Source organism: Radiomyces spectabilis, assembly GCF_025331425.1.
Source record: "Radiomyces spectabilis strain NRRL 2753 chromosome Unknown BYT42scaffold_2, whole genome shotgun sequence".
Taxonomy (NCBI): domain Eukaryota; kingdom Fungi; phylum Mucoromycota; class Mucoromycetes; order Mucorales; family Radiomycetaceae; genus Radiomyces; species Radiomyces spectabilis.
In genome coordinates, this window is record NW_026251927.1 from 2,838,934 (window position 1) to 2,863,007 (window position 24,074).

Genomic DNA, 24,074 nt, shown 5'->3' on the forward strand with positions numbered 1-24,074 from the left:
GCCTCTTCTTTTTGATGAACAAAGTCGTCAGTTTCAGCGCATTTTCCCACTAGGATTACGCAGGCCAAGGTAATATGACGAGAACCTCCCCCACTCCCCGCCAATAAAGGACCAAGTCATGATATTTTGCTTCCTTTGCAATTTATTTGACTATCATTTCTTTCTTTTCCGAGAAAAATGAACTGAAAGATGAAAAAAAAACATTAGGGAAGTCAACAAATTTATTGGGATTACAAAAAATTTTGCCAGGGCACTGTACAGGAGCAAAGTGACTGAAAAGAATCCCCATCACCAGGGGAAGAAGCGGGCTGTTAAGGCCACTTTTTTATTGGGATGTTTCCACAGGCATTGTAAAAATGCTAGGCGAAACGTTTGAAATCGCCAAAATTTCGTCAAGGTTATGGCCCCAGGTTTTGCCGCAGATACAGTACATTCGACTTTGTCTGTCGAAATTTGCCCAGTGCAAGATGGGCCACCTCCGGTAATAGGCGGCATCCAGATGTGATGGATCTAGTTGTTATCATGTTACTAGCCAAGAAAGAAAACAGAAGCCTTCACCCTTTGATATAGTAGACTGTCGTACGCTGGCCAGATGTGATATTATCCAAGAAGGCTAATGTAGTCTTTCCATTGTCTAAAATATTTGGTATCATAGAAAGAGCAAGGAGGGCTGAAAAAAAAAGACATAAAATACAACGATAAAGCATGGAAAAGCAAAAGAGGATCATCGCATGGTAGCTCAACGAGAAGGACAAATAAGGCCGCCATTAATAGGCGATATCAGCGCACGAGGCACCCAGACAATGCCAAACAGACGAAAACTTGCCTACAGCTTTAATTTAAAAAAACAATTCGTTTAAATAATTTGATGATGTTTTTATCTGCTTACATGCACAGTAATATTTAGAGCTGGCGGCGCGCTTACGACTTGAGGTCCACAGGCGTTATATATATTCTCAAAGGTAGGGTCGGTCACAGAGTCGGATTCATAGTCGACTTTGAATTGGAGATGCTCTGAAATGATAGCCCGAGCAGGAAGCTGAAGTGAGTCAATTGTTGCCCAGCCAAACACCTTTTGTGTGATCGAGTCAGCCATTTCCACTTCCATTCCAGTGATATACGTCCGAATCCAATTTTGGCGGTTGTCTATCGTCAGGTTGACCAGCCAAGTTGCGTGTAACCATGGATGTTGGTCTGGTCCCCAATTCGGTGTGTCGAAAAGTGCTTCTGCTTTTTCCGAGGTGATATCCATATTCGGTATGCGTGGCCAACAAAAATAGGCAATTGCCACCAAAGCGGCCAACAGCAGTAGAAAACTCACCAAGAATGTCCGACGTTTCATCAATTTTGTTTGACGCTTTTTATATAGCTCCTCTGCCAATGAAATGTTCGATGGCGGATGTTTTAAAAAGGCTTTGGAGTCTCCAATAAGACTATCTTTCCGATCGTTGCCGATGACTTCAATTCTGTAGAGGCTTGTGGCCGCGAGAGTGGCGCTATCATCTTCCACATACAGTTCGTTGCGGGCATGTGTGAGGTCAGGTGCGTGGTTGGTATATGGCAGATAGGAGTTGGCGCGGCCGGCATCATGAACGGCGGCAGGATGATACGACGAAATAGCAGACGGAGGCCTGTCATCTTTTACGTTTTGTGGGTGAATTTCTTTTCAATTTCTACTGCTTTCTATTTTTTATTTTTCTTTGGCTCTTTTTCCTTTCTTCTTTATGAAAGTCGCTGCAGTGTTTTCCGAGCGTGTTCCGTACCTTGCTGTTTTGATTTCCGAGACCGGTAAGGATCCTTTCGGTATAAATTAGAGGCATAGAGAAAGGCATCATCGTTATCCGGTAGCATATCCTTTTTTCTGCTTTCTTTATTTTCCGGGTCAAAAAATGTCGGTTTCTAGGAATAATGAAGAAAGAAAGTGAAAGCGAAGAAGGGGCTGTGAGGAGACTGACCTGCAAAATTAAACAACTTTGGTTTCAACCGTTCTCTCCCTGCTCCTCCAAGTCTTCGCAAACAAAGCGTATTTTCAAAGACAACCCCTAAGAATGCATCTCCCTAGAGTACTTGCTCTCTGCTTACGTATGCTTTGGCATAAACTGTAATCTGCTTTCGGCTTCTTCCTTCTTCTTTGTTTGTACAGGAATCTTTCTCCCTTTTCCAGAAGACTTCTTGCTTTGTACATCACTCGAATTTTATTTGCAAATTATACTACATGGCAGCGTCATATATCAAAACATCATGACATTTATCGTTTTTTAGGTGCTCGGGGTTTGATATCTTCATCTTTTACAGCATGTAAAAAGATTCTGTGAGTCGTGTTTTGTTGGGCGAACTTGTATCCCTTTGAATTTGTCGATAAGTATAAGGCACAATTAGCAATCCGCTCATGATTTACCTTTGTCCAATCATAGCTAACGGCGTAAGCAAATATATGGCCAGTTCGACTAAATGCTGTGCATGGAATAGTGCCGTTCATATTAGGGAAAGGCTTCAACTTTTGCTTCGAATCCTTATCCCAAAAATTTATCGTTCCGTCACCACCCGCCGTAGAGAATGTGCCATACACCGGATGAAATGATATGGCATTGATCGAATACATATTCTTGGATTCGTCGCGGTGGCATTTGAAAGAAAAGCTCTTACTACAAGGGTGCCTTATAAATGAGGATAATACTGACAGTAACTTCAAACTCGTCAATCCACTTACGCTTGGTCTTGGGCGTCCAAATATTGAATACCCACTCGTCCTTCAATAGATCCAATAGCATAACCTTTTCCATCAATGAAGCAGGATACAGCGCGTGTTTGCCATTTCAATGGCGATAACGTCTGTTTGAAAATGCTAGTAGGGTTGTTCAGGTCAAATATGACAATATGGCGATCGGCTGTTCCTGCGATAAGTAGGTTGCCCGCAGTATCCATTGTATAGCATCGCTCAGGAAGCTGCACTGTTCCAATAGGTTGTGGCGATCTCGTATCCCAATATTTGATCGTTTTATCCCAGCTGCCGGTTGCCAGAATTTGCTGTCCCTGGTCAAGGAATTTGACACATTTTACAGCTTCTGCGTGTTCCGCTACTTGCGTGGTTTGGTTGGTGTTTATATCATACATTCGCACCGCTTTATCCGTCCCGCCTGAAACCACCTTCGTACCGTCCTACAAGAGTGTCCCTCCATCAAAAACCGTGCGATTGGTCGGGCGAGTATAACCTTACCTTGCTCCAAGCGACGGAGAGGACTGGACCCTCGTGACTATAAGCTGCTTTTGGAACCGTGTTGCCAGAGGGTTGAACCTCGTAGATTCTAATCTGAAGTGGGAATCAATACATTGCTAGCAACTGAACTTCTCCATCAAAATTACCTGGCTATCCCACGACGAAGCTGCTAGCAAATCTGCTTGTGGAGAAAAAGCGAGATCCGAAATGCCATCTGTGGGCGGGGAGGCAACCTATTTATCATTACGCGATCGTTATACATGCTTACATACGCGATTGTTGGATTATCTAGACAGTACCTCAAAATCTTTGATCTCTCCGAAAGACATGCTGCAACGAAGAAGTCATATTGCTGAGTCTCTTTCCATTGACACTATGGAGAAAAAAAATCCCCCAAAAGCCACGTGGTCAAAAAAGGAAATGCTATTTTGGGAATTTGTCTTACCTTGGTATATGTTTGGCCAAAGATATTTGAATTGACGGAAGGAACTCTTGCTTGTCAAAAACCACCAAAGACACTGTACAGATTGTTATACATACTGAAATATGAAGCGGAATTGAATCAATTGATGAAGACCTTTAATAAATGTTTGCCTGAGGATTCTGCATCAAGTAATTACTGGAGATCGTATATCAAAATTACAATTGACTGTTGTCCCTCCTCCACCCGCGTCAAGCCTTGTATTCAGTTGCAACTCAGGTCATTTTCTGCGCACAACAAGTACAGTACTTGATACATACAACTGGAGATGAGCTAAAGAAACAGTAAGCCCTAATTTGGTTACACATCTTTTTCCCACCGATTGACGTGACAGCCGCACTAGTCGAATTTTTGAGTGAAACTTTGGTTTCTGGCTCATCTGCCTACATGCATTAGCCCGCATGGAAAGATGACAAATATTCCTAGACAAAAGTGGTTTATAATACTTTTCTTTTATTAATGTTTTCTAGCATCTTAAAAGAATACTAACCTAAAAATATTCTTCTCATGCCCATAATGATCATTCAATAGGTTATGATAGTCCCGTTGTTGCAGCAGTGGAGCTCAGTTACACGATGTATAAACGGATTTATTACGCCTTTCGGTATCCACTAAGCTGGAAAGAAAAAGACAAATAATGAAGATAACTCCAAAGTCTCTACGATGCATGTTGGTCGGTGTGGTCTGGAAAGTACATGCGAAGAAATTTTAAACTTGTAAGGCAGTAAAGAACTGGAGTGAAATGGAGATATCGAATGTGTATTTTGAAAGCATGAAATAAGGAGTGAATAATTGATGAGATTCACACGTCCAGTATGATAAGGGTGAATGACGATTTAACGTTGCGCAACGAATGTGGATTCAATGGTGTTGGCGACAGATTTGTTGGCGGTTCCGATGGGTGAAGATGGAGTTTGCCAGAGTTTGTAAGTGTTTGTTCGACCTCATGTTGTAGAGAATGAAAATATCCGTTCTCCAGCACCCGCGCATACAATTGCAATTATCTCGTAGAGGGCGGCCTTAATTTGGCCGGCTGGGCATTTATCGTACAGAGAACCGACAAGTCCTTTGGCAAGCATTGGCTTGTTGCCTTTGGTGGTTCGGCTGACAACTTCGCAGAACAACTGTGATGCAACTTTGGCAACAGAGTCTTGGTCTCCTCCGTCGTAATCGGCAATGTATACACCGTATACGGTCGTGAGCGGATATTACGTTGAATATACTGCATGACCGACACAGTAAATACATGGGGGATACTGAAAGCTGGTTCTCAGTTGAGGCAATTGATGTACAACATTGAAACCGGTTGCATTTGTCGGCTTTCACATCGTTCAACATATTGTTTGCCTTCTTGATCGAACCATGGGTCCAGTAATATGGAGACCGTCATGGCACTGCTGTCATCCAGTACGATGGCGAAACGCGCATAAAGTTTGAGCGTTCGAATCATGGCAGACGAACCGAACCATGAATCGGGAACAACTGTGCCGTCAGTGTTGTACCATGGTTCAACTGGACGGCAGATCGTTGCAATTTTCTTTGGGTAGCGATCGTCATATTTTTTCGGTGTACCGTCACAAGTAAAGCCCAATCTCAAAAAGGAGCAGGTAGTGCTGTCTGTTACAGTCTTGAATTCTTGGCCGATTTGGATGCGGTTTACGAGGGATCTTGCGCAAATTGGACATTGCTCTATCAAGCCATTAGTTCACGGACACAAACACCACCTATCGTAGCCATGTCACCAACCTGGAAGGAGATGTTTTCCCGGTTCTTTTGGAAATTCTTGCCACAGCTGGTCGGTAAGAGTTTGGGTATTAAACCCAGCCGCCAAATACGTTGGCCTCGGTCTCTTTCTACGAGAATAAAGCAAAGAGAAAAGAATAAGGGAGTGAAGGAAAAACAGGGGGATCAAACGCTTTCACACGTGCCATTGTCGGTTTCATTGTTGCAATATCAGACCAAGATTTTGACATTGGTTATTTCCTTTTGAAAGGAAGAACAAGTTAGTGCACAAGACGAAAATAAAGCAACGGAGATCGAAGTAAAGACTTACTCTATCGACAGTTCTGGACGAAGAGATCTAACTCCCTTCATGGATCGTCTGTGTGCTTGGAAGTCCTTGATGTTATCCAGCATGGTGGTGGCTTTCTTGTTCTCTGGAGTTGTATCCCTGCATAAGTCGAGCAGTTTCTTATCAATAATAAGAGCCGATTGATCAAGCGACCATACAGACATTTTTGTTCGGTGTTTGACGGCAAATGCTTGCTAGAAAGGTGCTTTGACTTGTCTGGATGAAGGCACTGAGTCCTACCAGTGAGAATAACGAAAGTCTGACAAGTGAATGGCCTTTTATATATTTCTTGGACATATAAACTTTACCTTCATGACCTGGAAACATGCCTGATAACGGAAAAGAGGTTCGAGAGAATTTCAGACCGTTGGGTTTCGAAAAAAATAAAAAGGCAAACGGGAAAGGAAGAACACAGTTTGATGCTCGAAATCGATTAGCGTGACACCACGCTACTGGTTTTAGAGGGAGGGTTTGAAGCGATTTTTGAAGTGTACCAAGTTTGGCTTTTTCTTATCTGCGGATTTATTGAGAAAAGTGTCCAAATGATGCATCATGTTGAATGTTGAACGCAATGCGATCACCGCGATTTCGTGACAAAGTAGACGAAAGTGATGTGCTTTGTTTCCAAAGAAGAAAGGAATTCAGGCGGAACACACCGCAGAAGACGATTGACACACTCCAAATTTCACTTCAAAGCTCCACCCAAAACCATTAATGTGATGTCATGCTAATCTAATTTTTGACTACCAAGCATTGACCACTTCAAACCGTGCCCTTCCTTTCCCGTTTGCGCAGCTCCTTCGAACCAACGGTCTTCATCCTTCTCAAAGTTCATTGAAGTTGCTCTTTAATTTGTACATTGATAGCTGATATTCTGTCATTGATCGTCGAATCGAGATTGGGATTCTTTAGTGCCTGAATGGATCGAGTACACAAGTTTGGTGGCAGATTCTGGATCTATATCGCTTCATTATTAATTTAAGGATTGGATCCTTTATTACGATGTGATGGATGATTATTGGATCATAAAGTGTACTGCACTTTTATTTGTCATGATTTACGGCTAAAATACCACAGATACACTGTAATTTGGATCGAATATAGTAAAATACATTTCTGTGTTTATGAGATTTCTTCCTGAGGACTCCTGTCTCAAAGGCATATCTGAAGGATCTAATGAAACACTCCAAGCCGAGAAAAGTCGTAATAGGGCGAACTCAGGATTGATGGTGATGTAAGCTGTGACGGGACAAACAAGAGAGATAGGGCAGCGCAAAGGATCCGAACAGCACTGGATTGGTCGATCCCAATTGGGTAAAAAAGAGAAATGGAGGTATGGACGGACACACAAGCAAGACCGCCATGATCGTAGCTGTTAATTCTTGTACCTGATTGCTTGCATCGATACCCCCTTTTTTTTCTCACCGAACTCACCCTCACTCACGCTGATGTTCATTATTTCACCGATGTTCGTCATTTCATCTTCTGAAGTCACCATTGATATTCGTTACTCACTTTCCGATGTTCACTTATTCATCTAGTGATAATCTTGACTTCGCTTAATGACTTCTAGATTAATTAATTTTCATAATAAATACCCTTAGCTTCCAATCTGAATAAATCAGGAATAACATACCAAATACTTATTTTGATCTTTTCGACGTTCAAAGTATTGTGTATTGCTGTCTTTTCTTCTATCCCATATCATTTTTCGATTCAGACACAAAGCGTCTTAACTCTTTGCATTTTCCCTTTTTTTTATTTTCCCGTTTCCAATAAAGAAGATACACAACAATCTGATATAAGTCAATCTCAGTATATCTGATGGTCACTAAAAATTAATTGAGAAACTCAAATCCTGACCACTTCATATACTAAGTCGATTATACCTCTAACAATGGGTCAACAGAGGTGTACAGATATTTGCTTTCCGCAGAGAATGGGCAAGATAAGACGAGACAAGGAAGAATGTGACCACAAATTGGTTGGACAAGATAATCTGACATTATTTATTATAGAGATGACGAAATATTTATATCGAAATAGAAAATATTATAAAATATATAAAAAACATAAACAATCTATATATAATTCTTTTCTAAAATTAGTATGCACTATATGCAAGAGTATATTGCAAAGTGGACACGATCTGACTAACAAATCATGACAAAAGTCCATAATTAAGGTAAAACTCACTGGCGATTAGCGTTTCAAACGGTAAACCCGCGACATTATATAATGTAAGGTATTTCTTTTTTTTTTTTTTTTTTGGTGGACCTGGATACTGCAGCTGTGCTTGGCGATGAATCGCCACGTATTGCAGTAGATAAACATTCGAGTAGATACAGGATATATGAGAGGGACGCCATTTTTTCGATGTGGCGCTGTCATCAATCACACATATTGTCTTCTTCCCTCCCAGTTACAGTATCCACCCTTGCCTCATGTTGTGCTCTGTATTTCATTTATTTACGTTAATCTTGTTGTTGTTCCGTTTCATATTACTTTACAATAAATACCCTACCTGCCGTTAGGGTTATTGACGGTTTTGAATAAGACAGTTGAACTTTTTGCTCGAATTTGTTGAGTGAGCACCAGATATACCATGGTGGGTACATATCAGATCGTTGTACGTATCGTTCGTTGAAAACGGAAAGGAAAATTAAAGGAGAAGAAAAGAAGACACGTTGCGTCTGAATTAAAAAACCGAAAATAAAAAAAGAATGAAAAACAACTGCAATATTTCTAAGGATCGAAAGGTGAGTGAGATATCTGATATGTTATTGACCGTGTTTATTTGGATCGGAAACTGAGATATTTATACTAAAAATCAAGTATCTAGGTGAATGGGAGAAAATTAGAGAATGCTGGAGTGAAAATCAGAACGTGAGGGAACGGCAATTAAGATAAGAAGTAGCGAACATCAAAAACTAGAGTAGCAAAACTCAAGGTGTGATGATGCGATGTTTAGGACTTGAAACTAAGGGCACATGTGCATGAGGACAGGCAGGTACACAAGCTGGGCGATCGATTTCCACAACGCCGTAATAGCGATTCATGTTTTCCCATCGAAGAATACCCCTCTTCATCAAGTGACCATTGAATATACATTCATCAGCACCTGCTACTGATAATCCCAAGTAACATAAACATGAGTAAGTCTACTGCCATTCCTCTTTCGTATTTGATCCTGCAGATACCATCGTCGAATGTATCCCTCATAACGATTCATCCAGACAACGGAAAAATCATATGTAGGCAGGCATATATGCCGATTTTGAATGAAAGCTGTATCATACCACGCGTCATTTCCGAACTTCCACTGTCGACTTTGTCCTGTGAAATACCATAACACATTCACCGACTAGGTTCCTGCGATTGTCTGAAACACGATTTATAAGCCCTTATCATGGGAAAAACAACAATTCCTTAGGTCGACGATCAACATAATGGCAGCAAGTGATTGGCGGTAGTCCGGCTTTGACAAGGGTTGTGCTTTTATACGGACGACTGGTGATGATGCTGAAGAATATTTACAAACTGAACCCACCTTCTTCGTGAGAATATGGTACAAAGCACTTCATCAGCTCGTCTGCAAGCTTAAGCCCAAGGTGCATTTATTTTTCTTTGGCTTCAAAAAATCAGTTTGATTGTCGGCAGCGTCCAATGTGCGATGCTGTGTGAATGATGGAGAGAATGGTGATGAGGGACGGTGGCAGATGACTCACGGTTGGGTGGCGACAGGAAAAAAAAAATTCTTGAGTTGTGGGTCGGAGTTGCAATGAAGGGCAGCCGACTGTGGGAAAGAGGGAAAACGGGCAGTTCTGGGCGACAGAAAAGGCAAGAGCATAGTGCTTCCTAAAGCGCGTGCTCGTGTAACAGGGTGTCATTGTTTGCGCGGGTTTGGATTACCATAAACAGTATTTTCGTGTAACGTTACACAAACACAGATATGCCCAATTGGGTGAAAATTTTGAATTTTGCAGTTGTTTGGATGGCTGAGAAGGGCAGGTTGGGCAGTAAAAGGCAATGATTTAGGTTAAGCTCTCGCTGTTTTTTCTCTCTTTTTCCCTCCCTTTTCCTTTTTCTCTTTTCTTTTTTTCCTTTTCTCTTCTTTTTCTTTCCGTTCACTTTCTCTTTTTAGTGACCGGTCGGCAAATTGCCTTTTATTGAAAAGTGGAACTGATGTGGTTCAAGAAGACTACCACTTTGAGAAAGTGACGCACAGTTCATGGTAACCAAGCACAACAGCCAGGTTTGCAGTGCAGTGACACATCGCCATAGCAACCGAGGCTCAAGGCGACACTTGTGAAATCAGCAAAGAAGGAAAACGAATGAATAAGTACCCTTTCTTTTCTGGGGATTTTTTTTTTATTAAGATGGTCCAAAGCGACCCCTCATGTTGCGGTGAACGACTCACATGGGATACTATTCTGATTTATTTTTTTGGTTGGCCTGAACATCATTTCGGATTTGAGCATTCACGATATCATTTTGGGTACAAGTGGAATTTATCATTGAAAAATGTGACTTTATTCACGACGAAACTTGAAGCATGATTCTTTTCTACTTATTGTACCGCGCTTACCTTGTTATCATCAAAAAGCACTATCGACACTTACACTTATTGCCTGTAAAGCTGAGAGAATAAAAGCCATGGACAGTCTGCCTTGCATTTTGTTCAAGGTGAGTAATTGTAACGATCAATGCTGAGGTAGACAGATTTCAGGAGGTTTGCACAGCCGAATTTTCTTGCATCGTTGGTATCAGCACATTCTGCCATCATCCAATGGCATCGTGACGAAAGACTTCAACGTCCCCATAAGAACGTTTCGTTGTCATACTTCTTGTGCGATCCTGAGTCTCGGCAATACTGAGTCTTGGCGATCCTTTCCGTTGTTGACGAGGCAAGCATACAGCCACAGATGTTGCCTGATTTGGGTGATCTCATACAGTGTGTGTCGGAGAAAAGTTTGCGACCAGAGGGGAAGCCTTGGTATTTCCGTCAACCATACAAGTGAAGTCCTCAAGAAAGCCTGTCACCGATTTCCGGAGCAATCGCCAAGACCATATTGGTGTCAATGTTCGGTACAACGGATGAAGAGTCTGCTCTGCGTTGCAGGCATCGAATTCAAGGGCGATGATCAAGCAACTATCTGCGGAGGGCCATGATAGACTTGGGGGTAGTTACAGCTTGCTTTGCGCCCACCAGTTGTAAATAACGGCGGTGCTTTGTGTGCCTTTCCAGTTTTCTGCAAAGCATGCTGACCGCAACTTGACTGCATTGGTCGTTGTTACAATCGCCATCAGGATCAGTTATCTTCATCGTGACAGGGTGACATGATGTTCCCGGACACATGCCAAAAGCCTGGCGAAGCAATATTTTAGTACCAGGATGAGCGGCCTTGATTGCAAAACAAACACTTACCATAAAGGGACGACTAAAAAAAAAAAGAGAATTCATATCGATTGACGCCAGTCATCCGTACCTCATGCCACGTCCACCACGGATACTTGGGCTATTTTTCGGGCGGCTCTCTCTGTCGTTTAATCGTTGTATGTTTCAAAGCGACGACCAAGTTTCCCTTGCGTGCCAGGTTGACCAGATGAGCAGAGATAAAAGGTAAACGGCAGATGCAACGCCCAATCTCCCCGTGAAAAGCGCCAAGTATCACAGACAATGAGGTGACCCCAAACAAGAGCTTGACTGGTGATACAAACTAGTCTTTGATTTTCCAACGCCTTCAACACCTGATAATCTTTTGTCCTGCTTTCTTAACCTTGGTGATGCTTCGACGCATCCATCAGTCGGTAGACCATGTCACTATGTGGATAACAGCAGCGCCAGAAGAAGCGAAAAAACCGACGATGGCTTGTACTTCACCCCCCTCAGTTAACCTTGAAAAGGAAATGATTAGTAAAGAGATGCGGGCACTCGGCATGTCACATAAAACAAACCTTAATCAATCTTGGGCCCAGCCTTGATTAACTCCTTCCGCGTTCCTTGCGTGTTTCGACGGAAGCTTCGCTGATGGTATCTCCATCGGGTTGTCCTTGATGGCAATCATCATCAGCAGAATCAGTCCGTGGCAACATGTCACCCCTTGGGGCCATCGTGGGTGCACCGGTCAAACCCTAGCCAAACATTTCAGTACTTGGATACACGACCATGATTAAAAAAGAACACTCACCACAGATAGACAATCAAAAACAAACGTCAACATTGACCAAAACAAGTAGAAGCGCCCGACTCAAATAATTTGTACCCCTTCACCCTATGCACAAGATTCTCTTTAGTAAAAAAGAAAAAAAATATGATATCGAGTTGCGCTAGTCATCCGTACCTTATGTCGCGTCCACCAGGGATACTTGGATCTTTTCGGGAGGCTGTCTCTGTCTTTCAACCCGTGCATGCTCCAAAGCGACGGCCAAGTTTTTCTATGAGTGGCAGGCTGACCAGATGAACAAAACGTAAAAGCAAACGGCAGGTGCAACGCCCAATCTTCCGTGAAAAGCGCCAAGTGCCGCAAAACAAAAGAGCTTGACTGGTGATACAAATAAGCCTTTCAGTTGCCATACGCCTTCGATATCCCAATGATATCTTATCCAGCCTTCATTGCCCGGATGATGTCTTAAGTTCGCTTTGACGCTTCCGTCGGTCGATAGATTTGGCAACATGTCACCGTGAGCAACCAGCAGCAATGGAAGGAACCTCTCCCCTAAGTTACCTGAAAAGGAATATTTTAGTAAGAGGTGCGGGTACTTGGTCTGTCACGTAAAACAGAAACCTTAATCTTACCTTGCACTCAGCAGTGAAAACAACTGGTTTTGTTGATTGATTTCTTGCGCGCTCGTTGCATGTCTTTCTAGTTTCGACGAAAGCTTCGGAACATACTCATGGTATTTGCATTGGACTTGTCCTTCATGGTAACCATCACCAGGAGAGTCAGTCATCACCACGGTAACATGTCACTCCATGTGGTACATCGGTCAGAATCTACCCAAGCCATCACTTTCAGTACGACGTTACGTGACTTTGTTAAGAAAAACACTCACCATAGACAGACAGCTCAAAACAAAAGCCAACATTGATCAAAATAAACAAAGCGCCGTCAAAATGTTTCTTTGCCCTAACCACAGAATTTTCTTTAGTGCCGAAATCTTATTGAGTTTCAGTAGTCATCTGTACCTCAATTGCATCAGCAGGGGATACATTTATCTTGTATGGACTGTTCTTCAACCGGCACATAAGCAGCGCTCCAAAACGGCTGTCAAGTTCGCCATGGGTGCCAGATTAACAAAGTGAATCACATATGCAACGCCCAAAACCGCCGTGAAAAAATTGCCAGGTATGACAAGGAAACATGCCTTCTCCCCAAACAAATCAGCCTATTTCGTGATACAAGTAAGTCTCTGATGTTCTATCCATGAGTGGTCGACATTGCGATGACTTACCATCCAGCATTCATGCTTCTGACGATGTTTTGGAAAAGCCTTGATACATTTGCCAGCTAGGAACCATGATACTGTGAGTGTCAGCAGCGATGAAAAGAATGAAGAGACGGACGATGGCTTGTACTTTCACCCGTAAAGTTAACCTTAAGGAGAAATATCGTCAGCAAGGAGATGCGGGCACTCAGTCTGTCACGTAAAACAGAAACTTTAATTTTTACCTGATGTATCACCGCCAAATACAGAGCCTCCCCCAATCGTTGAATTCCGTTGCTGTTGATTGCTCGGACCGATGATCATTGGCGCCGCCTTTTCTTTTCTGTGAAACTCTTTGATAATAAGCTGCCAGCACCTGATGCACTCCAGTCATTCCGCCTAATTACCTTATCATTTTCGTAATAATGAACGATCGCCATGCTGATCATAGAATTTCTTGCCGACGATTCTCTCACGCACTATGAAAAATAGCGAAGCTATCTTTGAGTTATCGGAAACGCACCTTTAGTAGAAAACAAAGGACTTACCCATTGAGAAATAAAATAAAGCTATCACCGAGACGTGTCAAACGATTGCCACTTGTTTGCACAAAATTGCTTCAGCAGATGTACATCAAGTCGCGCTTATCGCACCTCATACTGCTTCAACCATAAATAAAGGGGCCACCATTACCGTCGGGCGGAATCTGGTGATAATACAAACAAGACCACTCATTAGTGTCACAAACAGGAGAACACTATCAGTCATCAACAACTTACCATTTTTATCTTCATCTCCGTAACGTGAACTTTCGTAAAATCGCGTTCCCAGGACCACCAGGCCAGGCGAATAAACCGTCGCCCCAGATTTGTCACTTATCGTCTGGGTCATCATTGAGAATAAACGCGCCTTGATGGTAGTTCGTGCGTACATCCTAAATTGTTCATGTCGGTTAATTGCTGAGAACATGTCGCGAGAATCTTTGACACCATTCGTACCTGCATGTCGCCAGGTTTGAGCACAAGTCATTGCGGTTGCAGTGAACATTTCGTTTTCCAACGCAGCACCTCGACTTTGTTCCGCAATTGCCGTAACGAGTTCCATGAGTGTCGAATCAGCGAGGTGACAGAAGACAGAAGTTAAATCGCAGTTGTAATGTCAGCATCGTGAAAAAAAAAAAAAAAAAACCAAAGGCGACGAAGAAATGAGAGGAAAGAACGAAAGGGGTGAAAAAAAAATCACTCCACCAAAGATGGAATTTTTTAGTGTCACGAGTGGCCTTCCATGTTCCACCGTTCATCGCCATGATCATGTTCACCGTTATCGCGACGTATTCTCCAGCAAATGGATGAACAAAAAACGGACCAACAGCAAAGCCATTTCAGTTTTAATTTTCAGAAACCCTTTACAGCAAAAAAAAAGTTGTATCAGTAAAGCTTTGGTCTTCCAGGTAAAACCAAACTCTTAATTCTTACCTGGTATAAATCATCGCCAACTACATTTTTGTCTTGCTTCTTGGAAAACTGTTGCTGTTGATTGCCCGTCTAGGGTCGATGCCAGCTGTCTGCAATAAAAGCTTCGATAATATGCTGTCAGTGCTTATATCACATCGCTGATTTTATTTTGAGAAGTTTACCTTGCCATTTGCTTCATGCCAGCCATCAAGAAGGCCACTGTCCGTTGTCATAAGCAGGTCGAAAAAAAAAATAAAGACTAGCAAACCATATTTTTTTTCAGTACAGCGAAACGCGCCTCCACATTGAAAGTAAAAACTCACCGTAGATGAACGACTGAAAGAAGTTAAAAAAGGGTTCTCCAAAATAAGGCTGTCGTCTCATATCATTGCAGTCATGAATGCACACTGTTGCTGCCGACAAGAATACTGCAACTAATTAAAATGACCATTAGTGTCAGAACACACAAAAACTGTCTGCTATCGACAGCTTACCATCTTGACGCGCACGTCTCTGAAGTACCGTTCAGTGATCTTTTGCAGCGTCGCTTTGAACACTAATCCTTTGTCGTTAATATGAGCATTCGGCTGTACATCGCGGCTACATTGTGATTCGTACCTGAGTCATCGCCAAGTCTTCATCTGAACTTTGTTCCTCAAGGCGATTAAGTGCGTATTGCTCGTTAGCTAATAATGCTGCTTCTATGACCCAAACCCATGGCGAATCTTTATTCCAAAAAACGGTGCCATGAGTTTGAGTCGGCTAGGTGCACGAAAGAGGAAAAAAATAAAAAATAGGTGTGCCCAACATGGGACCAAACAAAAAAAAAAAAAAAAAAAAAAAAACGCCAGACACACTACGTGTTACAAGTGCTGCAGCGACTTCAGGATGACCTTTTTCAGAATCAATCTTTCACATTCATTGCCAGGACAATGCAATGGACGATGCCTCCATTTACTCTCTCGTCAGTGAGTGTCCCCACCAAGGCGTGTGTCTAACGACGATAATGGAAGAAGTGCCGGTACTGGCGATAAAAAGAGGTATAATCAGTAAAGAGATGCGGGTACTCACTCAGTCTGTCACATACTGTACAACAAAAACTGTAATCTTTACCTAATGTATCACCGCCAAATACAGAGCCTCCCCCAAATCGTTGAATTCCGTCGCTGTTCATTGCTCGGACCGATGATCATTGGCGCCGCATTCTCTTTTCTGTGAAACTCTTTGATCATAAGCTGCCAGCACCTGCATGCACTCCAGTCATTCCGCCTAATTTACCTTATCATCTCCGTAATGATGAATGATCGCCACGCTGATCAGAGAACTTCTTACCGACGATTCTCTCACGCACTATGAAAAATAGCCAAGCCATCTTTGAGATCTCCGAGACGCACCTTCAAGTTGAAAATAACGACTTACCATTGGTCAATAAAATAAAGCTATCACCGAGACGCGTCCAACGATTGCCACTTGTTTGACTTTAGCACAAAATTGCTTCAGGAAGATATACGTCTCATCGCATCTCCTACCGCTTAACCATGAATAAATGGGCACTGTTGCCGTCACGCGCAACATGACATGATGATGTCCATGATTATCTCGGCGCGTTCTCCAGTAAGTGGACGTAGGAACCTCTGGATCAACAAAAGCGGAACGACAGCAAAACATCCTTTACAGCAAAAATCGTATTAGTAAAGCTTGGTCTTTCAAATAAAACAAACTCTTATTCCTTACCCAGTGTATCATGTCTTGCCTCCAACAGTTGGAATCCGTTGCCCGTTGCTGTTGATTGTTCGCTTCAGGTCGATGCCGCTTGTCTGCGAAAAAATTCGATGATATACTGTCAGTGCCTATATTACATCGCTGGTTGTTTTTTTCTGTAAGTTTACCTTGCCATCTGCCCAATGCCAGCCGTCGACATGGCGAGTGTCCAGTGTCCAAAGCAAACCGAAAAGAAAGACTAGCAAACCATAATTTTTTTTCAGTATAGCGAAACACGTCTCGATATTGAAAAATAAAAACTCACCATATATGAACAACTGAAAAGAAGTTGCCAAAAAGATGGTCTCTAAAATAAGGCTGCCGCCTCATTCGTTCCAGTCATGAATGCATACTGTTGCTGCTGCCAAGAATACCGCGACTAAATAGAATGGCCATTAGTGTCAGAGCACAAAACTGTCTGATATTCACAGCTTACCATCTTTATACGCGTCTCTCCGAATTCCGTTCAGTGATCTTCCGTAGAGTCGCTTTCCTCAGAGTAGTGCCGTGTCAGTGCAATGAACCGTCGCTTTGATCACTAATCTTGGTCGTTAATAATGAGCATTTCGACTGTACATCGCGGCTACATCGTCGTTCGTACCTGAGTCATCGCCCAAGTCTTCATCTGAACCTGCCTTCGTCGCAGCGATTAGTGCGGATGACTCGTTAGCTAACAATGCTGTTTCGAATGACCCAACCCCATGGCGAATCTTTATTCCAAAAAACGGTGCCATGCGTTTTGGGTCGGCCAGGTGAACAAAAGAGGAAAAAAATAAAATAAAAAGATAGGTGCGCCCAACATGGGGCCAAACAAGAGCAAAAAAAATATCCCCCAAACAGGTTTCGCGTTACAAATGCTGCTGCAATTTCAAGATGACTTTTTTCCAGAATCAACCTTCCCTATACATTGCCAGGACGATGCCAGAGACGATGCCTCCATTTGCTCTCCCTTCAGTGAGCTTTCGCACGCCAACGCTGTGTCCCATCGGCGATATGGATGAAGTGCTGGTACCGGTAATAGCTTATAATTTACCCGTAACGCTAACCTTAATTAAAAGAGGTATAATCAGTAAAGAGATGCGGGTACTCGACCTTCCACATAAAGAAAAAACTTTAATCTTTACCTGATGCATCTCCATCAGTTACAGCTTGTGTTGCTCAAATAGTTCGGAATCGCTGCCGAGATCTCGCCATTTTTCCGCGAATTCTGCCCATGGCACATCGCCAGCGCCAACGAATACTGATCATTTAGCCGATCTGCCTCGTTATCCTGTCAACCTATGGAACGATAGACTGCATGTGAAAAAATCATTCTAATAACGCCTTCACATGAAAATAAAACTCACCATGAATCGTCAAGCACAAAAATTGGTCCAAATTAAGGGAAAGTGCCCGGCGCCAACTGATTGCCTATACACAGAAACTTTTGTTACAATCGGAATAATCTTCAGTCGCCCTTGTCATTGTGCCACTAACCTTGGCTGAACGGATACTGTTGTTGCCGTTTATTGTGCAATGGAACCCGGTAGAAAAAAAAAAAAAGGAGAATCCAAATAAAACAACCGCTCTGATGCTACCATAAACATGCGTGAGTGCCACAAGCATAGCAATACCATCAATCATCAACGTCTTACCATTTTGGTCTTCATCTCCGGCTGCGAATTTTTCGCCAAGTTGCGTTTCGTTTTTTTCCCCCCAGCGTCAAGGGAATGGACCGCCATTACCAGTGTGCCAGTTATAAAATTTGTTCACTAATAATGTTAAGCTTAGTGTGCCTTGGGCATTGAATGTGTGGGAGATCGGAAAACGTTTACCGGTTGAGTGGGGCTGTCCGGATAAAAAACGATGATGGCAAAAACGAACGTACGGTACAGGTCATTGAGGCTGCGAAATAAAGGACGATTTTGGCGTGTAGCAGACGTTTTGCATAATAAATCAGAACAAGAAAAATATGAGCACTTTGATGCGGTAGAAAGAAAAAAATGAGGATATCTGAAATCCACCTTCTGAGCAATGATCCAAATATCGTGCGGCGTTGACGAAGAGCAGAGAAAGATGGTTGCCTATTTTGATTGCTTGGGATCTGTTTGTATTGCCGAAAAAAAAAATTAGTTCCCCCAAGAAAAAAAGTCCCCTTGATTTTGATTTTCAGTGTGAATACAAACCATGAAAGTGTGGCCTATCGATCCTTTAGACCCCTCAAGATTTGAGGCTAGAGGTGCCAGAAAAGTTACCACAGGGATAACTGGCTTGTGGCAGCCAAGCGTTCATAGCGACGTTGCTTTTTGATTCTTCGATGTCGGCTCTTCCTATCATACTGAAGCAGAATTCAGTAAGCGTTGGATTGTTCACCCACTAATAGGGAACGTGAGCTGGGTTTAGACCGTCGTGAGACAGGTTAGTTTTACCCTACTGATGTTGTTATGGTATTGCGACAGTAATTGAAGTTAGTACGAGAGGAACCCTTCATTCAGATAATTGGTATTTGCGGCTGGTTGAAAGGCCAATGCCGCGAAGCTACCATCTGCTGGATAATGGCTGAACGCCTCTAAGTCAGAATCCATGCTGGAAGCGATACTTTTTTGTTGTCTCCTTGGCTTTAGTCGAGTAAGAATAAGCCCCGGTGTGGGGTTGGGAACCGTATAATTGGTATGCCTAGGCTATGCGGAAAGGTGTTGTTTAGGCTGCCTACATGGTAAAACGAATGCATGGAGATGTTAAATCGCATGCAGACGACATGAAACGGACGGGGTATTGTAAGTACTAGAGTAGCCTTTGTTGCTACGATGTACTGAGATTAAGCCCTTGTCATTGAATTTGTTTCTTTTTTCTGCAAGGAAAAGAGACACACTTTCAGTACGATTGATTCGGCATTATTGGGATGGTACCTACTTGGGGTACTATCCCAATTTTTGACGTTTACTTTGAGTAGTTACCTAGCAACGGTTTCAGCTTGGCCTATGCAGAGAAATATAGGCTTCCAGTTACTCTAAGTTCTTTAGGTACACTGGGCTGGCTTGGTACAAATAGAAAGACAAATCAAGCGTGGTGGGTGTATCGATGCACGTGATTACCAATATATCACTCTGTAAAATATTGTTTGTGAATTCTCCATGCACAATTGTGTGACGCCGCGTCGCTTCAATGTGTTACCCGTGATGCCACTTGTAATGATCATCATTGATGAATGTGCACGTGCCAATTCCCTGCTTTTTTTTTTTTTTAGGTGTGTGTGTGTGGATTTCCAAGCCTGGTGTTACGTAATCGAATTGACAGTGTACCTTCCTATAAATAGCTCGATTAAATTGCACGCAAATAAAGAATTAGGACCCTTTCATCTGACCCATTGTGTCACTGTACTCCAGTAATACCGACATTCATTTTGATTGATTTGCATGAATGTTTTTCTTTAAAAAAACTCATTTTGTGTCATCCCTTCTATCAAATTCTGCTCCAATTGATCCTTTGAAGATTCTATGTCCACCAGGTGTCACAGAAGCTCAATTGAGGTTGTCAGAAGCTCAGATGATTTAGGGCAATGATAGCAACATAGTTTTTTTTTTTTTTTTGGCTCTTTTAGCCCTGGCAATCATAAAAATTACTCTTTCTGCCATGACCTTTTCATCGTGATCATTTCCCAGTGGCACTTTCATGGTGACCTTTCTATAGTGATCTTTTTCCAATGACTGTTCTACGGTAATCTTTTATGGTGGCTCTTCTGTGTGACATTTTTGTAATGACCTTTTTTTGGTGATCTTTTAGTAATGTCCTTTTAACAGTGTCCTTTCGTAGTGGCTTTTTTTGCAGTAACCTTTTACGATGATGTTTGTACGGTGATCCTTTTACGGTGGCCCTTTTTATGTATGATACCTAGGCATAAATCTGATCATTACATCATCTTTTATTTACTCCAATTTTCACTGCCGTCAGCAAATGAAGATCATGTAACCATACACTGTGTGAGTTAAATACACTCACAACTAACTAAAAATGACATTTGTGACTGTACCTTTTCGATCGTTTACTTCTTTGAACTGTGTTCAATGCCTCCCAACTCACATTAAAAGAAACGAGAAGACAAAAAAATATTAACGAAAAAATATTAACGGACGTCGACACGACGACATTCACAATGTAACGACAAAATATTTGATTTTACCCTGACTTTTTATTCACAAATATATCTTGTGCAGGATTTTGGGTCAGTTTCCCGAGGAATATCGGTCTTGGTTTTACATCACCTTGGGTATCGAAACTATCATCGAAACTATATGAGTTGCCTCCGCTCAAACGTCAATGTCAACCCCTCTTTCCTATTACCATTGTCGCTAATAATATAATAATAATAATTATAAAAACACTCACAAAACTTACTCTTGCTCACAGAAGGTAACAATGATATTACCAACCATAATTAGAGAGAGAAACGACATCCACTGTCAGGAATTTGAAGTGACAAGCTACCCTTACATTAAGTGGTCACCACTGCACACACAGTGTCCGTTGCTTTTGTTACTTTTATCCAAAACCACCAATATTGACAGGTTCATTTGTAAAAGTTGTCTGATTAGTTCTTCTTCTTTTTGGACGATACTCTACAAAATCACTTTGAGCCCTGTTTCAAACCAAACCACTTTTTAATATAAATCCACCACATCGTTTTTCTTTCCATATTCCTTCTGTTTCGACCTTTCTGTTGTCACCCTCTTTTATTATTACATCTTTTTACTTTTACCATCATCATGTCCAACTACTTTATTCCTGACCTCGTTAGGTATGATTGCCCTGTTCTTTTGTTGGAATCAATCCCAGCGACAAGGCGCCCTTCCGAACAAAGAATCACTTTTTTGGGGGCCGCGGCAATTGCTTTTGGACATGCTTCTCAAATTCAGGTACAATTTCACAATTTTTTTTTAATAATAATTAAAAAAAAAGATGTCCACTGAGACCGGTACCTCAACCGTCAAAAAGGCTTGCTTCGAGAACAGTATGATGCCACCGCTGACAAGACAGTCTTTGACCGTTACAACGTGGGGTTCGTCAACCTTGTTCCCAGACCGACGACCACGTCCAAGCAACTTGAAGCGGACGAAATCGCCGAAGGTGTTCGCCACACCACCAATAAAATCAAACGATTCCGGCCAAAAGTCGTATGCTGTGTTGGGAAATCGTTTTCCAACACCTATTCAACCAAAACCCGGCCATTGGCCCGCAAGACGTTGTCCTGCCCTGGGACAACGGAGCTGGAGCATCCAAAGTTTTTGTGATGCCCAGCACAAGCAAACTGGGGGCCACCTATTCTTTAGAATTCCAAGCAACAGTGAGTTTTGAGAAATCGCAAAAACGACTTTATTGCCTTCAATATTTGACTTACACTTCATATTTGACAGAACCTTTTGCGAGCTTACTCACTTTGTACATAACACTTGCATAGCATCCACCTCTGCCACCACCTCCACCTCGACCCTAAATAGACAATAAAGTGTATACCCACTGCGACCTTTGCATAATGACCTTCTTCAACAGTATGCCGGAATTTCTGCTGTGATTGTATTACACCGCGATACCCTGTTGTGTCCTTTTCATGATGACCCTTTTTCAATATACACCGCGATTCTCTGCTGTGTCCTTTTTATGGTGACCCTTTTTTCAATATACACCGCGATTCTCTGCTGTGCCCTTTTTATGATGACCTTGCACTTGTACCAAAACGAACTTTTTAAATGTCAAAAGTTAATAAAAGACACCAACCTCTCTTCTTCCCACGTGTTAATCAATACCTAAACATACATCATCAGGATTGTACAATGGGTATGGATCCTAAAGCAATTCATCGTCTCCAATTGTTGATTTTTTAGAACCTTCATCAACAGAGATAATCTTCTGGCTCAGTTTTTGCCGACTTTTCCAAGTAGACAAAGTCCTCTTCTCCGTTTTGTTCGCCCTACCATCAACGCAACCTTCCTTAGCATTTTTTTTTCCCTCTTCCTTGTTGAAACCTACTTATTCACGTATGACTTACTGCCTAAGTCTTGACTCTCTAAAATGGTTTTAGAGTAGGATCACCTTTTTTTTTTTTAATCCCCATGCTCAGCACCAACTGTCTTTTTTACCTTTTTCAACTGGTTCAACTTCATCAACGTGGGCATTGCCATTAGCGACAGGTTTAACTGCAGCAACTTGTTCTTCCATAGCATTTTTTTTCGACGATATCTCGTTTAATCGCTGCAGCTACTTCTTCTATAAACTTTTTTTTTCTTCTTGTATCCTTCTTCGTATCCGTCTTCAAATCCATGGAAGTATCCATGCCGGTACCCGCCTCGGGCACCCTTCTTGTATCCCTTCTTGTATCCCCGACTGAATCCATTGTTATATGACTTCTCAACCTCGTTTTCGGCTCCTAAAACATCCACGCCCTCTTCTTCGGCGTAAAGAGGTGCTATTTTTTTTTTTTTTTTTTGGATCACCCAAAATCGAATATTGAGTTAGTTTTCATCTCTTATTGATTATTCTATTAGAAACTGACTTACTGGGGAAGTTGCATAGATTTGTTTTTTCGACGTATGCGCCATTTTTGTCAACATGTGCGCCGTTGTTTTTAACGTGCATGCCATCTTTTTTAACAAGTACACCATTTATTTCAATAGATCCAACATTTTTTTGAATGTCTGCACCATCACCTGAAGCCGAAGGCGGACACATTGTGGAAAATATGAAAAAGAAAAAAAAAGAGGAAAAGAGGGAATGGCTCACCACTTGTTTTTTCTTTTTTAAAATAATGATCCCCACACAAAGAGTACACATGATTCCCCCATCACGGTTTACTTCAAAACCAGGTTTCTCTCTACTTTCACACAACTACTCACATGCACAATATTTTATATTTTTATTTTTGGAAAGACAATACATGCATTACAATTTATTTCGGCTGCAAATTACCCGACTCATCCGGTGCTTCATCTTCCCCAGCCTTATCATCTAAACAGTATAACACTTAGTTGACCCATTGCCTTTTAATAAACAACGTTTTCGTACCTTTCCCACTTGCGACCATAATTTCACTCATGGAATAATGTAATTTTGCAAGTGACGCCAATTCCTCCCGATATGAATGAATCGGTTTCTTTTTTTTCGCTGTGAGCACCTCTTCTTCTTCTTCTTTCGGTTCTTCTTCCCATTCAACCCAGTTTTTCTACCCAGTCTTCTATCGATTCTTCTTCTGATGCTGTCTCCTGTTCATGTTTTGGCTCTTGTTCTTCTGCTTTTTCTAATCGTGTCACTCGCTCCTTTCCTTTGGACCTTTTGCCTGAAGGTTTGGGCAAAGATGGCTCATAATGTTTCATCTAAATAACCCTATTACATTTTCGCTCAACCTGCTGCTCAAAAACTCTATGCTGCACACATACTTTCAATTTTCCTAGTGCTATTTTTTTGTAGTTCCGGTCGATCTTTGTTACTTATTTCTACGCGCACAGTTGACGAATCTTGCTCTTCTTCAACCGTGCTTACACTCCTCTCGGCCTCCTAACCAATATTCAGATACTAGTATTGACGTAATGATAATGCTTTCTTTCTTTTTTTTTTTTGCACTTACACTTCCAATGACATTACTACCAACTCATAATCATTAGCTATCGTGCTTTTTGATATGTATATCATTAT

The 24,074-nt window shown here is 41.9% G+C and overlaps 7 protein-coding genes across 7 annotated transcripts; 1 reads left to right on the forward strand and 6 right to left on the reverse strand.

Annotated features, from left to right (window-relative positions):
* Positions 1-617: 617 nt before the first annotated feature.
* BYT42DRAFT_210635 (uncharacterized protein) lies at positions 618-2,049 on the reverse strand. The gene is made up of 3 exons (XM_051562556.1): positions 1,764-2,049; positions 890-1,638; positions 618-826 (listed from the first exon to the last, which is right to left on the reverse strand). Exons 1-3 carry the CDS (start codon positions 1,849-1,851, stop codon positions 740-742), a joined length of 924 nt encoding a protein of 307 aa, XP_051427781.1. The 5' UTR covers positions 1,852-2,049; the 3' UTR covers positions 618-739.
* A 68-nt stretch (positions 2,050-2,117) lies between these two features.
* Positions 2,118-3,553, reverse strand: BYT42DRAFT_558247 (WD40-repeat-containing domain protein). The gene is made up of 6 exons (XM_051566984.1): positions 3,517-3,553; positions 3,364-3,450; positions 3,218-3,310; positions 2,711-3,159; positions 2,399-2,645; positions 2,118-2,344 (listed from the first exon to the last, which is right to left on the reverse strand). The coding sequence occupies exons 1-6, from the start codon at positions 3,544-3,546 to the stop codon at positions 2,249-2,251; spliced, it is 1,002 nt and encodes a 333-aa protein (XP_051427782.1). The 5' UTR covers positions 3,547-3,553; the 3' UTR covers positions 2,118-2,248.
* A 1,415-nt stretch (positions 3,554-4,968) lies between these two features.
* BYT42DRAFT_611023 (uncharacterized protein) lies at positions 4,969-5,933 on the reverse strand (the record flags this gene model as incomplete). Its single annotated transcript, XM_051571452.1, has 3 exons — positions 4,969-5,387; positions 5,445-5,551; positions 5,752-5,933. The coding sequence occupies 3 exons, from the start codon at positions 5,931-5,933 to the stop codon at positions 4,969-4,971; spliced, it is 708 nt and encodes a 235-aa protein (XP_051427783.1).
* Positions 5,934-13,443: 7,510 nt separating this feature from the next.
* Positions 13,444-14,301, reverse strand: BYT42DRAFT_602582 (uncharacterized protein; the record flags this gene model as incomplete). Its single annotated transcript, XM_051571054.1, has 3 exons — positions 13,444-13,676; positions 13,746-13,766; positions 13,977-14,301. 3 exons carry the CDS (start codon positions 14,299-14,301, stop codon positions 13,609-13,611), a joined length of 414 nt encoding a protein of 137 aa, XP_051427784.1. The 3' UTR covers positions 13,444-13,608.
* Positions 14,302-15,031: 730 nt separating this feature from the next.
* BYT42DRAFT_543330 (uncharacterized protein) lies at positions 15,032-15,825 on the reverse strand (the record flags this gene model as incomplete). Its single annotated transcript, XM_051565679.1, has 4 exons — positions 15,032-15,085; positions 15,146-15,238; positions 15,270-15,376; positions 15,765-15,825. The coding sequence occupies 4 exons, from the start codon at positions 15,823-15,825 to the stop codon at positions 15,032-15,034; spliced, it is 315 nt and encodes a 104-aa protein (XP_051427785.1).
* A 1,787-nt stretch (positions 15,826-17,612) lies between these two features.
* Positions 17,613-18,170, reverse strand: BYT42DRAFT_211291 (uncharacterized protein). The gene is made up of 3 exons (XM_051562557.1): positions 17,889-18,170; positions 17,759-17,822; positions 17,613-17,690 (listed from the first exon to the last, which is right to left on the reverse strand). Exons 1-3 carry the CDS (start codon positions 18,033-18,035, stop codon positions 17,686-17,688), a joined length of 216 nt encoding a protein of 71 aa, XP_051427786.1. The 5' UTR covers positions 18,036-18,170; the 3' UTR covers positions 17,613-17,685.
* A 2,984-nt stretch (positions 18,171-21,154) lies between these two features.
* Positions 21,155-21,882, forward strand: BYT42DRAFT_543331 (uncharacterized protein; the record flags this gene model as incomplete). Its single annotated transcript, XM_051565680.1, has 4 exons — positions 21,155-21,186; positions 21,225-21,304; positions 21,360-21,562; positions 21,847-21,882. 4 exons carry the CDS (start codon positions 21,155-21,157, stop codon positions 21,880-21,882), a joined length of 351 nt encoding a protein of 116 aa, XP_051427787.1.
* Between the last annotated feature and the right edge of the window lie 2,192 nt (positions 21,883-24,074).